The sequence below is a fragment of the Akebia trifoliata genome, chromosome 7 (genome assembly GCF_017979445.1).
Source record: "Akebia trifoliata isolate Shusen 1 chromosome 7, ASM1797944v1, whole genome shotgun sequence".
NCBI lineage: Eukaryota > Viridiplantae > Streptophyta > Magnoliopsida > Ranunculales > Lardizabalaceae > Akebia > Akebia trifoliata.
The window spans coordinates 22,562,607-22,586,231 of NC_141381.1; the positions used below are offsets into that span (position 1 = coordinate 22,562,607).

At 35.7% G+C, this 23,625-nt stretch overlaps 1 protein-coding gene across 2 annotated transcripts; it reads right to left on the reverse strand.

Moving 5' to 3' along the window:
• Nucleotides 1–4,072: 4,072 nt before the first annotated feature.
• On the reverse strand, nucleotides 4,073–21,573 carry LOC147398414 (uncharacterized protein At2g33490-like). Of its 2 annotated transcripts, XM_086447600.1 has the most exons (11): nucleotides 21,112–21,573; nucleotides 19,801–19,873; nucleotides 16,075–16,149; nucleotides 14,965–15,026; nucleotides 14,786–14,854; nucleotides 9,039–9,067; nucleotides 8,756–8,963; nucleotides 8,421–8,657; nucleotides 8,021–8,074; nucleotides 5,871–6,885; nucleotides 4,073–4,228 (listed from the first exon to the last, which is right to left on the reverse strand). In XM_086447600.1, exons 1-11 carry the CDS (start codon nucleotides 21,223–21,225, stop codon nucleotides 4,218–4,220), a joined length of 1,947 nt encoding a protein of 648 aa, XP_086303726.1. In that variant the 5' UTR covers nucleotides 21,226–21,573; the 3' UTR covers nucleotides 4,073–4,217. The 2 variants fall into 2 exon arrangements, with proteins under 2 accessions (XP_086303726.1, XP_086303728.1); XM_086447602.1 differs by lacking the exons at nucleotides 16,075–16,149; nucleotides 19,801–19,873; nucleotides 21,112–21,573 and adding an exon at nucleotides 15,928–16,064.
• Between the last annotated feature and the right edge of the window lie 2,052 nt (nucleotides 21,574–23,625).

Consider the following 23,625-nt stretch of genomic DNA (forward strand, 5'->3'; position numbering starts at 1 on the left):
TAGATGGTGCATTCCAAAATTGGTCAAACATCACAATTAGACAGTAAACAACTCTGAACCAAAACAATCAGCCATCAACAAATTCATCAAAAATACAAATACAAGACATGATCCATTTCTTGAATGTGAATTTTGCAATAACAAACCATTTTATATATATAAGAGAAATTAAAATAAAAACTCTTTTCAATCTCTAAAAGATTAAACCAAACAATAGAAGACTAACTAAAATTAACACTCAAAATAGAGAATCATCTATCAATACATCCAAAGACTATAGACACAATACCCTAGGGTTTCAATAAAAAATTAACCAAAATTGCAATAGAGATCAGTTTCGGTTGGATCAGGTTCAGCTTTAAAGAGAGAGAGACAGACCTGTATTTTTGGGGATAAAGTACGATCGTCGTGGTGGGGATAGAATTGAACAATGGTATGGGCACTTTCTTCAACAGGTGGATTTTCACGAGTTTGGTGGTTTTTAGGATTTTAAGCTTCAATGGTTAGAGTTTTCTCTAGAGAGAGACACTCAAGGGAAGAGAGAGCTTCAATGGATAATTTTTTTTTTAGGATTTTTTGTTGAGAGAAACTTGTGAGAGAGAGAGAATGATTTTTGAATCTGTAGTTTCTGTTGTGAGAGACTCGTGAGAGAGAAGGGTTTTTAAGTCTATAGAAAGAAACTTGTGAAAGAAGATAGGGCACCTTCTTCTTAGTTGGATCCTCGAGAACTTCAATGGTTGGTTTTCTGTGTGATTTTTGTTGAGAGAGACTCGTGAGAGAGAAGTAGTTTTGAGAGAGAAGAGAGAAGGTTTTAGTTTTAATAAAAGAAATGATGGAGGGAGGTATTTGAAAATACCTCAAATCTTTTAGAGCAAACGATGGGATCCAGTTGGCCCGCATGTTCTCTTTCTAAAATGAGATCCAGCCGTTGAAAGCTCCAAATCCAACAGTTGACTTGCATTGTTTTCTAAGTCATTTTCCTAGACATCCCATGAACCGCCCCCATATATATATATATATAGGGGACGGTTCAGCAGCTCTAAAGTTTGCCAAGTTTGATGTCAAACATTTTTCAAAATATGGGTAAGAAGCTTTGGAATGAGCTGATTTTTTGTGAGGATGATCTCTTCACCGTAGAGATCATCCTCACAAAAAATCAGCCTATTCCAAAACTTCTAACCCCATCAAAAGTGATTTTGGCACCAAACTTGGCAAACTTTAGGGCTGCCGAACCGCTCCTTATATATATATATATATATATATGGGGACGGTTCGGCAGCCCTAAAGTTTGCCAAGTTTGGTGCCAAACATTTTTCAAAATATGGGTTAGAAGCTTTGGAATGAGCTGATTTTTTGTGAGGATGATCTCTATGATGAGGAGATCATCCTCACCAAAAATCAGCATATTCCAAAACTTCTAACCCCATCAAAAGTGATTTACAAAAATTGGACGGTCCACGATTCTTCAACTTGTAAACTAGGGTTAGAAGTTTCAAAATGAGATGATTTTTTGTGAGGATGATCTCTTCACCGTAGAGATCATCCTCACAAAAAATCAGCCTATTCCAAAACTTCTAACCCCATCAAAAGTGACTTACAAAAAATGTTTGGCACCAAACTTGGCAAACTTTAGGGCTGCCGAACCGCTCCCTATATATATCGGCAGCCCTAAAGTTTGCCAAGTTTGGTGCCAAACATTTTTTGTAAGTCACTTTTGATGGGGTTAGAAGTTTTGGAATAGGCTGATTTTTTGTGAGGATGATCTCTACGGTGAAGAGATCATCCTCACAAAAAATCATCTCATTTTGAAACTTCTAACCCTAGTTTACAAGTTGAAGAATCGTGGACCGTCCAATTTTTGTAAATCACTTTTGATGGGGTTAGAAGTTTTGGAATTGGCTGATTTTTGGTGAGGATGATCTCCTCATCATAGAGATCATCCTCACAAAAAATCAGCTCATTCCAAAGCTTCTAACCCATATTTTGAAAAATGTTTGGCACCAAACTTGGCAAACTTTAGGACTGCTTAACTGTCTCCATATATATATATATATATATATATATATGGGAACGGTTCGGCAGCCCTTGGCAAACATATGGGAGCGGTTCGACAGCCCTAAAGTTTGCCAAGTTTGGTGCCAAAATCACTTTGATGGGGTTAGAAGTTTTGGAATAGGCTAATTTTTTGTGAGGATGATCTCTACGGTGAAGAGATCATCCTCACAAAAAATCAGCTCATTTTGAAACTTCTAACCCTAGTTTACAAGTTGAAGAATCGTGGATCGTCCAAATTTTGTAAATCACTTTTGATGGGGTTAGAAGTTTTGGAATAGGCTGATTTTTGGTGAGGATGATCTCCTCATCATAGAGATCATCCTCACAAAAAATCAGCTCATTCCAAAGCTTCGAACTCATATTTTGAAAAATGTTTGGCACCAAACTTGGCAAACTTTAGGGCTGCTGAACCGTCCCCTATATATATATATATATATATATATATATAGGATTATTGAACTATTCTGAATAATTCACGGATTTTAAGTTTGAAAAGAATAAAACACGTTTTTTTTTTAATGAATTTTTATAAAACTCGGTGGGAAAAAAATTCTACTGTAACTTTGTTATATGTTGCAAAGTGTAAACTAGCAAGTTGTAACAAGTAACACAAGTCGATTCTAAAGCGGCCATGCTTCAAAATTTTGGAGGAATCCACATTTTTAGGTGACAAATGTCTCTTTTATCTTTAAAAAATAATGACATGTCCCTCTACATTTATTTGAAATTACACATTAATTTTCCAAATTGATGATTTGCTATTGACTTTGGTCTTCTTTTAAAAGTCAATGGAACAATAACGTCATTGTCCTCATTATCACCACTGTCATTATTATCATCACCAATTTCATCAGCACCATTACTATTAACATTACTATCATATGGCCGAATATTTTAAATGAAACGGATAATATACGTATGAGGTATATGCCACATATTTTCCATTTATCGAATTTTTAACCGAATTTTAGACCAGTTTTTTACATTCCAAAATTGAACAGAACTCAAATTTTTCACGTATTCCAAATTGCTAATAAGGGTTAAGAGTGTATGATGATTACAAATGCAATGCATTGAATTGAGATGGATGCAAACTTTTTTTTTATTTTTTTCTTTCTAAGAAATAGATGCAAATACTACATGAATATAGTTCAACATTGCATATTTGCTCAATTTGTTAAATATGAGTTAAAGCAATCAAATATTATGTAATCCAATGACAACACCATGCAGTGCTCTCTACATATCGCTTGTGCACAGGCGACACAGTTTTTCAAGGCAAAACCCTGTCAACAAGCAAAAAGCCATGTGCACATTCGACACAGTTTTTTCGCCTACAACATGTGCCAGCCAACATGGCTCTAAGCATGTCAAGTGCCATCTGATATAGAATGTATTTTTCAAGGCAAAACCCATGTCAATAGGTACCATTTGACATGGCTCTATATATGTCATCAGTTGCCATCTAACACGGAGTCACCTGAGTTGCCGTATTCAATGGAGTAGTGGAAGTCCTGGAATCATTGGAAAGGAGTTTAAGAGAGTTTTAGAACTTCATTAACTTTAAAAAAAAAAAAAAAAAAAAGGGTTTACAAATAATTTAAAGGCGCACTTTGACATTCTTTTAATAGGAAAGCCCTCATTAATTTATGACGTGTCAATAAAACTTGCCATATTTTATTTCTTCTTTTGAGTGCAATTACGTGTAATGCATTGAGTGCAATTGCTGTACTACCTGATAGGTACACTTTAAACCCCCAATAAGATTTGCTTAATCTGGTTACCACTTTTTGTTTTCCCCCAATTATTATCCTCTCATGAATCTGATCGAGGGTACTACATGACAATTACAAACTTGTCTCGTTTATTCACTGGAGGGAGAAAAGGAAAAATTCTGAACACACTTCTTTCAAAATTCCTTGGAATTATAAAAATAAAAATAAAAAATCCTCACTCAGATGGAACACTATGCTGAACATTATTTGTTTAATTTACGCAGAGTTCCCATCAGAATCAATAGCCGGAAATAAAAATATAAATAAAATTAAAATGAGAAACTAAATAATACAGAAAGATTATATTTACAGACTCAGCACGAGAAAACAAGACAGAAACTTTACCCAAGAGGACTACACACAAAATGGCAATAAGTACAAAAAAAATCAATCCCCACCTGCACCGAACAGGGAAGCTGTCAGCATTGATGAGAACCAGAAAAAATTCACCTCATAAAAAAAATGGGTAAAGAAAATAAAAACTAATTGAACAAGCATAAAATTGATTGAGGTCACAAGGCTAAGGAATTTAGTAATATCCATTGTCCTGTGGCATTGAACATGGGAATCACCCAAGTGATCGACTAGGGCAGAAATCTAACATGAACAGATCATTGAAATTGAAACACAACTATGCTCCATGTGACCTAACAAGTCAAAAGAATAACATCTTGTGTGTTATTAATGATCTTAGCAGCTAAATACTCAAACTACATGGTGATCTTCACAGTTGTAGTAATTACGATGGAAGCGAACCCCAAGGGGTTTGGCCTAGTAGTAAGCCAAGCCTTAATAAGCTCCTCAGGAAGGGTAGGTCAAGTGTTCGAAACCCCAAGAAGCAATGAATTCTTTGAGGCCACCCTGTAGGGTCCTGTTGACCCTCGACTTAACCAGTTGCATGTAGAACTTTCTGAGGAGGCGGTGCGTGTGACCTTGGGATTAATCTCACCTGAAGGTGAGGATACCCATGATAATCAACAACAAACAAAAAAAAACATATGATGTATGTGCAGTCTACCCTTCCTGTATGAGAGAGATGATGGTGGAATATGCTCATCTGAGGAAGAAGTAATAAGTCTCCACAGAATGGATTAGCCATTTCTTTACAAATGATTCTATGGCTGAAAAGCCTTTTCCAAAGACCTTCCTGCAAATGGGCAAGGAATTTAAGGGGCGATTGTCCAGGGTGGGGTGGAAGTTAGTTCTTCCTATGAGTCCTTGAAATGTGAAATCTCCTATGTGGGGTGATTGGCGGATTAAATAGCCCTACAAATGCCAACATAGAAAGATTATATAGGTGGGAGTCTGGGCGGGGGTGGGGGTATGCATTTATGACTGAAACTTCCGCCTTGAAAGATCCAATGGGTGGCAATCAATCATGTGTTCCAAATCAATAACACGTGCCACCAGTTAAAAGGGGAATGCATGGTGTTTTTACAAGGAGCATTGCAAAGAATGCTTGGGATGGAATCTGGCCCATACTAAACACTAAGCAGCACAAACAAAACAACTATAATATGTGAATAGTAAGGAGTCATAATGTCAGGATGGAAGGAAATGAGGTAATGAGATCTTTTGTTGTCCATGAACCTCTAAACGTATTGTGGAGTGTTAATACCATGACCTAGGTTCAAAACCTGTTGAACCCACCTTCACCTCTATTGGCTACCAACCCTTGCTTGCTCAGAAAAAATAAGCTCAGAAGCTCTCATGCAGGTTTTTTAGAGATCTTGGGTTTATTATACCTATGGTCTAAGCAAAATATAGAGTTTGCAGGGACTTTTTTTGATGATTTTATTTTTAGATGGGACTCGTTGTGTAATTAGTGTTTTTGTTTGTTCTTTCCTTGTTCTTTTGAGGCTTTCTCGGCCACCTTGTATTCGGTTCTCCTCTTTGCAATATATTATACTTATCAAAAAAAAAAGAAAAAATAAACAAGCAGAAATATAGTAGTGTACATACCAAATCACTGAAAACAAGCAGAAATATTATTTAACAGTTGCGGAAAAAGAAAAGTAATGCGTAGGGTTTCTCAAGTACCTCTGGTTTGACCAGTCCGAGTGAGCATTTCAGAAGTTGGTGCCGACTTGATGTTTGTAAGGGAAATAGGTGTTAGGGGAGGTGAAGCAACTTCTTCAACCTTATCTGGATTTTGAGTATCCAACAACTTGCCCACATGTATTGCCATTGCTCTCTGGTTACTTGAAGGTATGGAGAAACTACGAGGGACAGTCAACGGAGGTGTTGGCAGTGGAGATGCAGCATTTGATGTTATCAAAGGCATCTTGTTTAAAGCAGAAATCTCTCGACTTCTGGGGAACAAAGGGGCGGAGTGACCAACTAAACCAGGTCTCGTGGAAGATGAACTAACCGGGGGCCTAGGAAGCTCATGAAGTTCACTTATTTTGGGTGAAGAAATGAGAGGGGAAGCAGATGGAGATACTTTGGGAGATGTGGATGGAGGTACTGAAACACGTGGAAGCGTTCCAGAAACCGAACGGCGGGGTTCCATAGAACCTAGGGGACCACTGGCTGATAAAATGGGCTTGGTTGACCATGGCTTACTTGTTATAGGACCAGAGAAAGCATACCTTTTTATTTTTTTAGTATCAGAAGTGTGTGGATCGTACTGTGATAGTGAGAGTCCCTCAGCCAAAGGAGGGGGTAACCTGATGGAAGAACTATTAATGTTGCTTTCTTTGAGTATCTGTGATTTTAGGGTGGCAGGCCCTGTCAAATTATCGTCTCTGGAATTTTTCTCATTAGTTTTTGGTTCCAAGGGAGATGAATGCCACAAATGGTGAGTATAACCACTCAAGCTTGTCTGCCTTGTATGGGAAGCCGGATTACTTGACCTTACAGGAGTTGAACTCTTAGCATGAACAGGTGTGGGCAGGACATATGTGTGAAACTTTCGTGTTGACGATGGTCGCATTTGTTGTATACCTTCAGCTGGATCAAACTTCTTCTCCGCAAAGATTGGGGCTGAGTGGCTGCCTGCCCTTTGTTCTCTACTGAAGCTGTGGAAATCCCCATGGCTTTTATCTAGATTTTCCTGCAGATACACCAAAAGATGCATAAATCATGGTAGCCAAAACATGGCGAATGTTCTATCTAAAAGGTTAGAGGTCCTGTAATATTTGGTAACCAAAGGATCAACCAAATTTAACATGAACTAGATGCTCATGCTTACAAAGCAGAACAGTGCCATCCCAAAAACCAACAGACATATTTCCCTTTATAAGTTGAAGAATTATTGACTGTTAAATGGTAAACAACTTTTGATGGGGTTAGAAGTTTCAGAATGGGCTGATTTTTTGTGATGATGATCTCGTCGGCACATTTCAAAACTCCTGACCCTATTAAACAAGGGATTGTCACCTAATCCCAACCCATATTATAGGGTTGGGAGTTTTGAAATGGGCTGATTTTTTGTGATGATGATCTCTATGGTAAGGAGATCATCCTCACAAAAAATCAGCCCATTTTGAAAACTTTAACCCCATCAAAAGTTGTGTAAAATATAGTGGTAAAAATTGACGGTCAATGATTCTTCAAGTTGTAAATCATTTTTTATGGGGTTGGAAGTTTCAGAATGGGCTTATTTTTTATGAGATGATTTCTTTACCATAGAGATCATCTTCAAAAAAAATCAGCCCATTTCAAAACTCCTAATCCTATAAAACAAAGGATTGTCACCTGATCCTGACCCATATATATATGGGTAGTGTTTGGCAGACAACGTTAGAGAATCAACATTAGGAGCCAAAATTTGTCCTATATGGCTTAAAAGTTTCGGATTAGGCTGATTTTTTATGAGGGTGATCTCTATGGTGAGGGGATCATCCTCAAAAAAAAAATCTGCCCATTATGAAACTTCTAAACCCATCAAAAGTGGTTTACAAATTAACAGTAAAAATCAACAGTCCACAATTCTAAACCACTTTGATGGGGTTAGAAGTTTTAGATTGGGCAGATTTTTTGTGAGGAGGATTTCCTCACCATAGAGATCATCCTCACAAAAAATCAGCCCATTCCGAAACTTCTAACTCATATAGAACAAAGGCATTGGCTCCATGTTGGCTGCCAAATATATATATATATATACAATGAATTTTTCAGCTCACACTAACGATATATTTACAATTATGGTTCAAAATTATAATCCAAGGACAGAAGAGGATGTTCACCTGTGCAGCTTCCACCGTTGAAACTAGGGGAAAAGACAAGTCGACTTGATCTAGCTGCATGAAATTCTCCATATCAGATCATTGAAGTGGACATACAAAATATGAGCAAAAATAGTATCTAGCAAGTACCAATGAAATAGACATAAGAAAACTCTTGTCAATAGCAATTGAAAAATCTGACACAAGAAGCTTTGTAACATCTAAAAGACAGCCATGATGCTAAAGTCATTGGCGACAGAATGCTCCTCTGCAGACATTATTGCTGTAAATTATACGAAACAGAACACATGGCTACATCCAATGTCTCCTAGAGCTATGGCATAAACATTGGATAAGCAAACAAAAAAATAGTGGCCCTGTTTATCATTTTCAGAAATTTCCAAGTACGTTAAATTATCACCTCCATTGAATTCCTGGATGTTGAAACAACATCTTGCACATGGTCATTTTGTCCATAGTCAAAACTCAATTCCCCATCATCGTTGGCATCAGAGTCATCATCATAGCTGTCATCATAATCACCATCATCTTCCTCAAGTCCACTGAAATGGTAATCAATATGTTGTTGTTCAGTAACCTCTTGTACATGCGAGTCAACAGAATCAAGGGACTTCAGGCCCTTCCTAAAGAAATTCAACTGTTTTCAGGCAAGAAACAAATAAAAAAGTGAATCAGTACTAAACTAACAAGAAAAACAAAGAATCTCAACATTTGAAAGTTGTAAGAAAAGAAAACCTGAGCAGCATGGTGTCGAGCAGCCTGTGTTAGAAGACTTCGGGACTGCCCTTGCTTCAATGATTTCAAACGAAAAACAAATAGTGTTGCCTCCTCATCATATTCGTCATGAGCTGCTTGTAATTGCTGAGAAGAAAAATTGTCTCCCTTCACACTTTTTGATCTTCCTTTGTCCCTTTGTGCCGCCACCATGTACTCATATACACTTCTGAAGATCAAATATACAAAGTGAGGAGAAATTCAAATCAAGGAGGCAGAAAAACTACTAAGGAAAGATACATACCTTTTTTCATCACACTGTCTCTTCATGTCCTGCATCAGTAAATAAGAGAAACCCCACTGAGAAAATTTTGCAGTATAATGCTTGACTAACTATATAAATGTTATCCATTATCATAGAAGATGGGAATGAAAGAAACCCCAACTTCAAATTATCTGCGAAGAATTTAGAATTTCAGATTTTTTTTTTTAATATACAAATAAAAGACATTCACATACAGATCAAATTCTGGGCAGGATTCCTGAAAGCTAATGGTAAAGGGTAGCCAAGAAAAAAAAATTGCCACTTCACTAAGCCTTAATAATTTATGGCATTCAACACAGAACTCAAAATTCAGGGAGTAAATTCAAGGAATAAGAGATGCTTGTGTGTGTGTGTCTGTGCGTGCGTGTGTGATTGTTGCTACGCAAATAAACACCTGGAACCTTCAGAAGAGTCCATTTATAATAAATGTAAGGTAATCCCAAGTCCCAGACTTACACTACTCCATCAATTCAGTTTAATTTTTAATTGAAGAACTCCAAAGTGGAGGTTTAGTGCATGTTTTCAAACCAGTGCCTATCAGTACCTTATCAAACCATAGCTGTAATGTAAATTTTGTTAATTTGTTCAAATTTGGCAATTATTATTTCTTTTTTGAAAATTATGCAGGGGTTAGGCAAACTCCCAACCAGAAAAGCCCCAAAAAGGCTACAATCTATTGTAGGAGTGTCCCGAGGCATCCTTACTTGCAATTTCTTCCAATTCCCTTGGGATTTCATTAAGATACATATCAATTATCCCTATGCTAGTCACCATTGAACTGACAAAAATCAGCCGCTTTGTTTCCTTTGTTGTAGTTGAAATCAAGCTCTATCTCCTAGAAGAGCACCATATCCTGTCCGATTTGCTTAACCTTCCTCATAAGCCTCCAAGGGACCTCACATTCCCCTTTAATGCACCCTACAGCAACTTTAGAATCCATTCTCACCTTAAGTGTTCTAGCACTGGCCATAGCAAGCCATCTTTAACCCCTCATGCAGTCCTTCCAGCTTTGTTCCCTCTTCAATCATTTTGTTGTCCTAGTATGAAGTTATGAACCATATCGACAGATGTAAGACCACAACCATGATTCAGTAGTTTGTTCTAGGTGTGTTAGACAACAACAAACCTTCTTAAATACAGTACAAATCGATAAGAGCGAAAGAGTGAGCAGCTGGTCTAAGAAGATAACAGTATACACCAAACTGACTTGATTCAGCTGATTTTCTCTGAACACCAGTGATTTTTTATTTTTTTCGTCATAAGCGTAATACTAATGAATTAAACTTCATGGATCGAAGAAACCTTCAAAAAGAAACACCAATAACACAGTTTCATCCCCTTTATATAGAATTCTTGCATTTCTATATTCTAAGAAACCTTAAGGAGAAAGCATTAAGGGCCTGTTTGGGTTTGTTGTGGGCTTCTGATTCCAAGAATCACAGAAGCACTAGAAGCAGAAGCAATAGAAGGGTGATTGTAAAATTATCTTTTGGTGAGAGGTGCTTTTGGGAAATAGCTTCTCTAAGACATATTGGTAATTATAATAGATGTTTTGGTCAGTCACCAAAAACCTTAGAAGCATTATTATCGTCCAAAAATTACTGTTAGAATTATTTATTTATTGGGTGGGCCCACATCTTTACTTAAGTGTAAGTGGACCCCACATGCTTTTATAATATAAATAGAGAAGAGGAGGAGCCGAACTAATTCATGTTTGACCCTCTCTCTCCTCTCCATGTTCCTTCTCTCATTTTTCTCTTGTGGATTGATTCTTGGTCTCTAACTTGGTATCAAAACATCTCTGCTCTTAGATTAATCTATTCCTCTTAGTCTCTCTATTTTCTTCTTCTCTTTTTTATCCAAGGACTTCAAACCCTAAGGCGTTGGTACAAAACATGACTTAGTAGTCTTCGTTTGCAGTTTTTTACACCTAGATAAGTATCTAGGGTGTAGTGTCTGATTTGTTGATGACTGTAAAGCCCATGTTGCAGTTTTGAAGCTCCAAAATTCAGATTTTAGAACAAATCGGTGAATAGTATTCCATGAACAGTTCATCGTGAACAATATTGTGAACAGTATTTTCTGCTAAAAAATGGGATTTTAATCCCTAGTTGTGTTACAAGTGAAACTCTAAACGTGTATCTATGGCCTTATTGGAGGTTGTGAGTTGTTGTAGTTATTTTTTTTAGGCTTTGTGACCAGTTTTGGGAAATTTAAAGACAGATTTTCTGTGTTGGTGGTGTTTAGGTCGTTTTCGGGTTTTTTATTTTCTCAAAAATTGCAGCATGGGTTTGTCACCTACCATTTCCGCCTCTCATAGGTGTTTACTACACCTATTGTTACTACTTTGATGGTGTTTTTACTCTCCGAGTTGTTACAGTATTTTTTTGTCAAATCTCCACTCTCCGATTTTTAGCGAAGGTGTTTTTTCCTCTATCGGGGTTTTGCACATTTTTTTGTGGATTATTGGTGCTGGTTGTTCTCAATTGTTGGGTAATTCTTGACTTGCCTTTAAGTGCACACAATGGCTGCTCCCATAGATGCTTGGGTTCCCATAGGTGGTAATCGTGGAGACAGTAGTGGCGGACATGGTGGTGGTGGTGACTTTGGCCGTGATACTGATAAATCCAATTGGAAATACAAATATTGTGGAAAGAATGGACTTACAGAGGATTATTGTTGTGACAAATGGGGACATCCTGATTATGCCCACCAAGCATCTGTTGATATGTCTCCAGTCTCTGTTCCTCAACCCTCTGCTCCCAAGACTATGGTTATCGATTCTACATCTTAGGGCAACATTAATGCTCTCAATTCAGTCAAATCCTCCACAGGTTATCAAGTTTACCCTCTCCTTCATTGCTCCCACCGCAACCATGACCAATATAGGTAAATTTGCTTATGCAACTGCTCAATCCTTTCATCTTGGATTGATTCTGGAGCTAGTGCTCACATGTCTGGTATCTCCTCAATCTTTTCTAATTTTCGCTCCTCTAAATCTAATGTTGTCTTAGCCGATGGTTCTTCTCGATCGATGCTTGGAACTAGTGATCCTTATCTCACCAATTCTATGACATTAACATCTGGCTTTTTGGTTCTTGAGTTTCCATTTAATCTTCTTTTTGTGAGTAAGCCAATAAAATCACTGCACTGTTATTAACATTTTTTCCTACCTCTTGTATTTTTCAAGACCTTAGGACGAAGAAGGTGATTGTTCAAGACATAAGCGCAATAAGTTGTATTTTCTTAACCATGATGAGTCAATTCCTGCTTTGAGTGTTGCAATCTCTCATCTACAATAGCATTATCACTTAGGTCACCCATCATTGCAAAGTTGCATCATTTTTGGAATGTTAGTCTTGTCAGTTAAGCAAGCATCACCGTAGTAGTTTCCGCCCTAGTTTAGACAATCGTCAATTGAGTCCTTTTGAGGTAGTCCATTCAAGCATTTGGGGTCCTGGAAGGATAAAGAGTACTTTGATTTATCTTATTCTATCATTTTTGTGGACGATTATTCTCAAATGACTTAGCTATTTGTAACGTGTTAAAATTTTTCGTTCTAGCAATGCCCTTGAATATGCCTGATACTGTATGTTTGATTTCTGCAGAGACCATGATATTATCCATCAAACTAATTGCCCACACTTCCCAACATAATGGTATTGTCGAGCGTAAGTTTCGTCATCTTTTGAATGTCACTCGCACATTGATGTTTAACAGGTATGAGATGGGCACTCTGAGATCTCATCCAGTTGATACTCCTATAGATCCTTCTACCAAGCGTGATGCGGAACATGGAAAAGTTTTTTAGGACACTGGGAGGTATAGACAATTGGTTGGCAAGCTCATCTATCTTATAGTTACTTGTTCTAACATTACTTATGTTGTGGGAGTTGTTAGTCAATTTATACATGCCCCGCAACAGCCTCATTGGGAAGCTATTTGTCGTATTCTGCACTATTTGAAGGATGCTTTTGGAAATGGTCTCTTGTACCATCCTTCCTCTTCCTTGACTATTTCTAGATACTCTAATGTTGACTGGGCTGGGAGCTGTTCTAATCGTCAGTTCACCTCTGGTTATTATACATTTGTTGGTGTGGAAATCTTGTTACTTGGCATAATAAGAAGCAAAACACACTACTTCTGAGATGCAATGGCCCACACTACTTCTGAGATGTTGTGGGTTCATTCTCTTCTTCACGACATGGGTGTTGATGCTCCATTAACTATGTAGATGTATTGTGACAACAAAGCGACCATCTTTATCGCTAGCAACCCTATATTTCATAAGTGCATAAAGCACATCGAAGTTGATTGTCACGTCACACCTTACTTGAGGTCTAGTGATCAGTTGGCTGATTTTCTTACCAAGCCTCATCGCACGTCTTTTTTTCTTCTTGCTATTCCAAGTAGGGTATCTATGATATGTATGCTCCAACTTGAGGGGAAGTATTAGAGTTATTTTTTTATTGTGTGAGCGCACGTCTTTACTTAAGTGTAAGTGGGCCCCACATGCTTCTATGATATAAATAGAGGATGGGCCAAACTAAACTAATTCAAGTTCGAACCTCTCTCATCTCCTCGTTTCTTCTCTCTTTTTCTCTTGTGGATTGATTCTTGGTTTCTAACTACTACATATGTTTTATGTTCCATCAAATACCCTGCAAATGTTCGAAACAGGTCTGAGCTCCTTCATGCCATTTTTAGGTTCAAAAGAAGCACCTGGAAGTGCTTCTCAAAAACAATATAGACCCAAAAAGCACTTTTGAGCATGAAAAGTGCTTCCAAAAGACAAACCCTAATGGCTACAACTAATTAAAACTACTCACCCAAGGCACTTAGAAACTTCTAACCTACAACTACAAGGATTCTAAGTAAGCACTTTTGGTGTGTGTGGTGGGAGGGAAGGGGGGGCTTCCAACTGTTAATTTTACCCACCAAAGCTATTGTAGATTTCCTTTTTTTGGCTTGTGGGGGGAAAACAAGGGATATCACTCTAGTCATACAATTCACAATTACAGGATTTCGATTTCATCATATCTCTGAGAAAATCTGCCCAATATTAATAATCTTGTAGAACATTGTCTATTTTAGCTTCAGGATCAATGATACCCAGATATGGCGAGGATTCAGGACCAAGACTGTGGACAGAGCATTTATACTTACAATGGAAGCATCTGGTATGGACACTACTACACAGATAAGCAACCCATTTTGTAGTATCAAGTAAGCATATTTCAGGATCCATCAGAACAGCAAAAAAGGCCAGTCCATGGGTTCAAGTCTATCAGGCAATCAACTCAAGTTGTTGAGTCCGGGTCCCAACAAGCCTTTTAATTCAGTCTCAGCCTAACTTGGCATATGATTCAGCCTCAACTCAGCTTGACTTGGGACTCTTATCTTGCACTGAGTCAGGTACGAATCATCTGGATCATACAATTTGACTCGGACTCAGAACCAGATGATCCGGACTCCAATGCCAACACTTGAAACCTTGGGGTCGGACACTCATCATCAATGTTCCACAATGCAGAAAATAGATCACACCACTCTATAGAGTTAATACGCACTTCTGTGTCACTAAGATTAACTCAAGAATAACAACTGGACTTGCACAGAAAACTCTAACATTCAAAATGTAATAGCCCCAGTGCATGGTTGATGGAATAGAGCCAAATAACACTTTTCAAATATTGAAGAGAGAAAATAAAAAAATAAAAACACACCTCCACGTTTCTTAGTTCATTGAGAAGAGACTCCGATGGGGTTGTAATTGTCTGGAAAATATGAGAACGCTGAAATATGAAAAGTTAAAGGTCATTAATAGACCCAAACAAAGGCATTGTTTCAAAATGATGACGGGGCAGCATTATGTAACAGTGTACAACATAACATCAGGACTCACATAGCTGTCAACAAGTTTCTGAAGTTCAAACTGCACTTTTCCCAACATCAAAAGAACTCTACCTGCATGCCAACAACCACAATTAGCAAATAGTCAAATGTAAATAACACTTCAATAATCGTAGTAGAGGATATTATTTGGGGAAAAAGTGGTCAAGCTTCCAGTTTTAAATGGTAGCTTTTGGGCAACACTTGACCTGAAACAAATAGCCCATATGATGACAGCTAGAACTAAAAAGTAGGGTCAGGTTCCTAGCTAAACCAAGCTAAAAACCAGAAAGATTGGCATCAGTTGGGTGAGTCTGAAAATTTTGTCTAGAAAGTAAAATTAAAGGAACACTCAAAACTTTACACAACTTTACATGACCATAATTCAGAACATAGAAAAAAAATTAAGGAAACAACAAAAATAATATAGAAGTTTAAGAAGAAATAGAGAAAAGGAAAGGAAATATTGAAAAACAAAAACAGTAGCCCCAAGACACGTGATATGAATAAATCATATATTTGTATTTGTATCAAAGAAGCACGTCAATATACCGATAAAGTGATCTAAATTGTCTAACCACCCAATCCCTCACCCCTTTTCCACCAATCAGATGTCATTAGCTTGGACTCAGCATCTCAAAACTCCTAAAGCTTAAATCAAAATTAAATTAAAGCCAATGTTCCAAACTATTGGTGTTTGATTAGCAAAATCCCTAGTGGTTGTGAAGCATTAACATACTTAGATCCATGCAATAGGTGGACCAATATTTTGTAGTCAAATCTAGGTTAGGAATGTTGAAACTGCAAGATACATTTTCCCAATTCATAAGTTAGAAAGTGGAGAAAAAATGACAATGTTTGAATTCTGGTACATCAAGGTCTAGTCATATATGCATCTCAACCAGTAAGCGGGGAATGATGCAACTCAAAGTCCATGCATATATGGCTGAGATCACGAGGTCTTGACTTTTTATACCTTTTTTCCCAGTTCTCTACATAACCAAGTAAGCTTGGAAGGGATCCTCCACCACAGCGAAAAAAAGTACAGTAACTACACCTGTAGTAAAAGATAGCAGCAGATGGAAGTGCAAGTAGCAATAAAATGAGATCGTCATTCACTTACCACTTTCTTCATCATCATTCAGTGCTGTTTTTTCAAGTAGACAAGCACCCATCTCCCGCAGTGACTCCGAGAACTCTGAAAGCAGAACGAGTTAAGTGAGGAGAGTTCTTGGAAAAACAACACCACACAAATTATTGTGTATGACTAAAATCAATAAGTGAAATAATAAGCATAAATCGTCACGCTCTATGATCTAGTATAAACTTAGAACTCAAAAGTTGAATGTCCCAAAATCAAAATTCAACCTGCCATTCAGATGAGATATGTCATTTCCTAGTCATTCCAGTTTGTCAACTTCCACATCATCACACTACGTTCAACAACAAACAACTTTTAATCTTGGCAGATTTAGGCAGGACTTGTTAAACCCTACACATAGTAATTCTTTGAATAATTCATGAATTATACCCAGATTTTCCGAGTGATACGCAAAACAAGTAAAACTTCTGTCCAATTCAACTCCTTGTTAAAAATAGAAACTTTTTGATCTTTTTCAAATCATTCAAGATTTATTCTTTCCCATATTAAACAAATCAAAAATACTTTCTGCAAAGAGGGTTAAAAACACAAATTAACCCTTATTTTTATAATAAGAATAAAAAAATTATCTCAATATCGCATAATACTATCATTATTCTCTCTTTACACTTAAAGATTTTATCATTACATAATCACTAACCATTGTTTGTTATCAAATCTCACGATTATCGATCAACAATTAGTTTTTTCACTCCTTTTATATATCATCTCTCTCCTCTCAGATTTTTTTAACATAAATCTTGGCAACTCAATTAAGTAAGATAGTATGTGCTTTTCATTATGAAGATTTTTGTTAATAGTATGATTAATCATTAAAAAAAAAAGATGTTCTTAGTTTTAAATTTGTGCTATATATGCTATTTTATAATAGTTATTAAAATGTAATATGTGTAAAGGTATCCAAGTGTTATTGATTTATAATAAGGCTTAAATGTTTGACATACAAGCATAAAAGTATCATATGTTCTTAATTTACATAACGATGAGTTCAAAGATGAAGGTTATCTTAAAAAGTTAGGGAAGTTTTCTAAATATTTGGATATGAGTACTATGAAAATGTTAATATGTATAAACATGAATTTTTGAAAGATTTTCGAGTGTTGAAGTCGAATTATACCCGAACCGTTCCTGTATCACATTTTGCCATTCTCCGAATTTTTAAACTTACTAAATGTATATTCTAAATTGTACTCAAATTAATCCCATAACGATTTCTTGACTTATACCGAATTGCTAACTAGGTCTGTACTCTGTTTAACACTAATCAAGTTTTACAAACTTGGCAGAGTCGGGCACGACTTGACATGTCATCCCTGTTTCAGAGGGTACCAATATGTGTAGTCAGTGGAAACACCAAATAAATAACCAGTATGAACTCCGCCAAGTCCATACTGACTCACAACTCGTATCTGTTTCATCATTGGCTGAACCACGCATCAAAACCAGGTACTTAATTCTTCGAGGCAATGGAATAGTAGAAAAATACTGATGTGGGGGCATAAAGGTAATTTTGTAAAGTGTATTTATTTTGAACAACAAAATATCCTGATAGGTCAGAGGAGCATTGAGATCAAAATACACCCATATAAATGTTTTGAAACAGCACAAAAATGAGGATTCCATAAACTGACAAAGCTTATCATGGATCATTCTGCCTTTGCTGCGTTGTATTTCATTATGGAATTTGTCAAGAAAGAAATACAAGAAATCCATTCGTAAGAAGAAAAAAGTAACCTGAGCATATTTTTGGTGGCATCCTCAAAGAAACATTCATCACAGAATTTATCAAGAAAGAAATACAAGAAGTCCATAGTAAGAAGAAAAGGCTGACTCAGCATATTTTCAATGGCATCATCCAGTAGTGTTGGATCTATATGGTGCACCTGGCAGAACTTAACCATCTCTCACGATTTTTCCCCCTGGTTTACCCTCTCTTTCAAGTCTCAATCCCTAATGGATACTTTAATTTTTATATTTGTTCAAAAATTGGAAGAAGAAGAAGAATCTTAACCTAAATTAATGATTGAAATCATTTTATATTTTGAACAAAATAAAACATGAACCTGTGGATGATTTTTGTGCATGTATGAATGATATCAATTAGGAATTTGGTGGTTTATTATTGTAGTTTAATATGTTTTACACTATAATATGAGGATATCACCTATTTGGAAAAATTATACAACCCTAACCCTAGACCTTTTTTTTTCGAACCATTTTTTTTGTTTCCAAATTTTTCCCTTGCCAACTTATCCTCTAAGTGGTGACTAGGTCTGGAAATATCCTGAATTGATCATTTTTGTTACCTTGGGTCTATCATACGTAAGGATGTGAAGATTGAGAAAGATGTTGCCCATAGCATCAAAACTAAATGGTTTAAGTGGAGATGCATTTCAGGAGTGCTATGTGACGGTCACAAACCAATCAAATTAAAAAGAAGATTTTATAAGACAATAGTAATTGCCATGCTTTACATAGTTGTATGTTGGGTAGTCAAGAAGTATCATGTTAATAGGCTAAGCATTAACAGAGATGAGAATGCTATGATGGATGAGTGGAAAGACTAAGAAAGATAAAACTAGAAACAAACTCATTCGAGAAAATGTAGGACTGGCACCAATAGTCCATAAATTCAGATAAAGTCAACTGAGATGATTTGGGCAAGTTCAACAATAGCCAATTACAATCCCAATTAGAAGTAATATGTAGGTTGAAGCCCTGAAAGGGCTAAAAGAGCATCAAGGAGACCCAAAAGAATTTGGATGAAGGTGGTTAAAGTAGACATGAAAATACTTTCAAGTGCAAAAGACATGGCTCCGGACATAATTAAATTAAATGGAAGAACAAAATTCATGTAGCCGACCCCAAATTTTCAGGATAGCTTCAATGACAATGACAATGAATTTCTTCTCCAAGTTGGATGAAACATACAACAAGAAAATTAAAATAAAATCTTGACCAAAATATTAGCTACAATTGCAATAAGCTTACCCAAAGAAAGCATCCCACAACTTTACTAATTTTTCCCTTTTCTTTAATGAATTCTTTTTTCATATTCGAACTTGTCACACTACTACACCTTATCCCATATATTTGGGTTAGCAACATGGATTCTATTTTACCATTCAACAATCTTGAGCCATGCATTCAAACATAGCATCCACTCTGTTTCCTTTCTTACTAACTTTATCCACATTGTTTCGACATACTGGGCTTTTAGTTGTACATTCCCAAACCATCTCAAATGACTTTTCTTTCTTTTGGAGATATTCATAAATTACATCGAATATACTCATTTCTTATTTGTTCTGTCCTAGTTTAACACTCAACATCCTCATTTCTGTCAGGCTCACTCTATAAACAGGTTGTTTCTTCATTACTCAACACCATAAAGCCTGGTTTGTCTTATTGTTGCTTTGTTAAAAAAAATCCCCTTTAGTTTATTAGTTTACATAGATCACATAATACTCCAAGTGCACGCTTCTAAAGATGTGAATTATATATTTCAAAGTTCCAACCATTATCAATTTCAAGGTGATACACGAGTTTTGCAAGTTACAAGAAAAAAAGATGAACAAGGACAAGAAAGAAAAAGAAAAGAGACAAAAAAGAAATTGAAGAGAGGGAAAAAAGTACCATCCCTTAGAAAATGAGATATTTAAATGAAGAATTAAGTCAATGACATACCATATGCACTGTTTGCTGTTGCAGCTGCTGCAGAAAGTAAGCTATCATAGCAATTTCTCATGTCTTGCATGTCCTGCGAAAACAAAACCAGTTCAAACAAAGAAATTAAACAATAATTTTTGTAAAAAGGCAATAAAAAACCAATGAAAGACATCTATATGCAATCTTAATAAAATAATAATTGTACACAAAAGGATGACCCAGAGATTGCTTATCAGAGTCTAGTAGCATCAACTTATGTAATGAATAGTGATATCCTAATTTTAAAATGTCAGGTCGTTCGGCGTCTCAGAAAGTTGATGGACTGAAAATTCAAAGTATGAACAGAATGATACATTGGAAAAAATGATGTCTTCGAATGCAAAAAAATGCATTTTCTTTTCTTTTTCTTTTTTTCTTTTTTTTTTATAAATATAAATTTTATTAAGAAAATGAAAAGGAGGCCGAGAAGAACTACCACCCAAAACTATTTTAATCCTTAATTAAGCCGTTCTTTGTTTAAATAATTCTAATTTTACAATGCAAATGATGTAAAGGCGAGGTTTTTAACTACTTAAAATAATTTTCTAGTACAAAATGATACATCTCAGCCGAGACCTAACAATATTTTGAACCATGTCTACACCTTCCCATCACTGTTACTATCAAGGCTCTATAAAGTATGGAACCCAGTTTTGGTTGAGAGAAAGAGCATAATTGTGTGAGGAGAGCCTATAATCACAAACCAAGTTCTCAAGATTGTGAGAATAGCAAGATAAAAAACCATTTGGCACATAATTTTAACTCATCTGGAATGCTAAAAACATTGCAAAATAATAATAAAAACCATTTTTTGGAGAGATATCGAACAAATACAGAATTGGACAAAAAATATACAGTACGGCACCCTAGAATCTTGACCTACAGGACTTCGATAGAACAAAGTATCAAGTAGCCAGAACTTCAATTGAGAACCCAAAACCCTCAACTAAATTGTCAAAAATCCAGAGCAAGCTTCCCAATTTTAATTGACTAGTAAATTGAACACTTGCCCAATGAAATGGAAATCATTAGAAGTATAAAATAAAATAAAAAAGTCAAGAAAAACGCATCAAAAGCTGGTTTTAAAAGGCTTCAACGCTTCGTTCCTAAAATTGTTCAACCTTTTTAATTTCCGTATTAAAAGTTCCTAAATTTCAACAGTTTAATTTTAAAAAATGTTCAGTTAAGACCTAGAATTCATAAGTCCAGTTTACAGGATTGAATCAAGTTAGTTTTGAAAGAAAAAACTATAACAATGCAAATAGAAACCCTAGAGACTAAAAAGAGTACCTCGGATGCCTGAGCAAGCTCATCTAGCTGGGTTGAAGGTTGGAGATATCTTTTATCCTTAACATCGTTCTTGTGGAGCGCAAATCCTCGTAATTTCTTCAAAGATGACTTCATGGCTTCTTAGAAACCGGAAACAAAATGCCGCAAAACGAAACAAAAGCTCTCTATTTCTCTCTCTTCGGCAAATCGATCGAAACCAACCTTTAAAAAAATCCAGAACTCGAAAGAAACGAAGAAGAAGATCAGAAATCAAATCGATCTCTGCAACTCCGTAGAGAACGAGAGATCAAAACCAATAGCAGAGATGGAAAGATTAGAGAGAGAGAGAGAGACAGAATGTCGTCAACGAGAAGCGAGATACGCGAGAGAGGGTTGAGAAGATTAGGAGACGAAGAGAGAATAATAATGAATGAAAAAAAGAAAGAAAAGAAAAGGAGAAAATGAGGGGAAACGAGGCAGATTGGCAGAGAAGCACAGCGATTGCTTGTTTCTTCCTTCTTCTGATTTTTTTTTTTTTTGAGTTACTATTGCCACACCAAATTTTACTATTGCCACACCAATTTAAAATCTTTCTCTCCATCCTAATACAAATCATGTTAAAAACTCCAACAAATCATCAAAAAGACCATCACAAACAAACAAATTACCAATCTCATCACCTTAGTCTCTTCTTCCACAAATGTATGATCTCAGGCTGAAATGCATCCGTCCTCATCACCTTTCAAGTTTCAACATCTTCAACAAGTGGAACACATTGCAGACATCAATCTCTACTTATTAGGCGACACTTTCAATGTAGTCGTCCGCACCAAAACCTCTCAAACTCGTCTCTCTCTCTCTCTATGTGTGTGTTGCATTATTGCGATTTGATGATTAAAATTACCTAAAACTAAAAAGATTTTTTTGTATAGTTTTTTTATTTTTTATTGTCAATTTTCATTTCAATCACTAAAGATTCAAGTAATTCTTTACTTAAATCTATGGATAATTTACAATGAAGAAGGTTTTATAAGTAAATTTTTACTTTAATCTATATTGATTTAATATGCATCAAACGTATTTGATGAAATATGTAAGAGAATTTATGTAATTTAAAAATCCAAGAAGATACATAAATGGACTAATTAATACATTTCTTTATTATTTTTTTACTTATCATTATTGTGTTTTTAATCAAAATACTATATGATTTTAATTGCAAGAGAATACTTCATTGAGCAAATGTTTGTGGTGATGCATTGATAATAGACATGCTAGCATGAATCTCGTATAGATGTTGTGAAACATTAATACTATAGTTGTAGTGACGCATTGATAATGGATCTAGGATGCTAGTTTGAATCTCATTTACTTTGTTTTGTTTTAAAATATTGGTGTGTAGTAAAATAAAATGGTGTGTAAATTTGTTTTTTTAATAAATGGTGTGCAGATTTTTTTTTTTGTGTGGCGTATATAATTTAATTAATTGATGTGACAATAGTAAAATTTGGTGTGGTAATAATAGTTCTCTTTTTATATATAAAAATAAATGTTTACTTTTATTATTTTTATCTGTGACATCTGTGAATTAACGGATGTTTGACTTAGCATTAACTGTCGGCTAACTCGTATACAAGCTCGGCTTGACTTTGGCTAAGGGGTCTTGTACTCTTGTTGACGTGTGTCCGACGGCACACGTTAAAGTGTAATAAATACACTTCGGAAATTGCATTTTGTAAAAAAAATACCTTAAAAAAAATTAATTTCTCTTATCAAAATACCTTTATATTCCAATTTACAAAGTGTATTTATCATGGTTTCAAAACCCATCTGCAAATGAGGTGTCTCGCCCGAGTTATCTCGGTAACGCCTAGTAACGAGATGGGTGGATAAGTCAATGTATTGAACAAGATTTAAAATTCACGTTCAGTTTTCTCATTGTTGAACATGACATCTCAAACGTATCAGAAAACTTGTTCAACGTGACTCGATCTCAATCACGAACAAGACGTCAAGACGAGTTTTAAAACTATAATATTTATTACACTTCAACAAAACCCTTGGTAAAGATATATTTGTGTGTTTCACAAAATATGATAGTTGGAAAATTAAGATTCCAACGACTTTTAACATTCAATACCAAACTGACTGTTGTGATGCAAAGACCCCTACAAATATGAGGTTGGAGCCTTGGAGGTTCAAAATTTTAAAAATTATTATTTTAATTTTTTTTTTTTTGTTTGTGAAAAATTACTTGATAGACCCTACATCATAGATGTCTTTCTAATTTTATTTTTTTTAATACTGCAAACCCTAAAAAAATGGCAAACTCAAATAATTGAAAATGACAATTCAAATTGTCGAGATAAGCCGTTCAAATTGTGGAGATACTCAAATAATTGAAAATGACAATTCAAATTGTCGAGATAAGCCGTTCAAATTGTGGAGATACTCAATTTGAACGTTGGTCTCTACAATTCATGTTCAATTTTTGAGACCGACAATTTATAATTGTTAATCTCGACAATTGTAAAA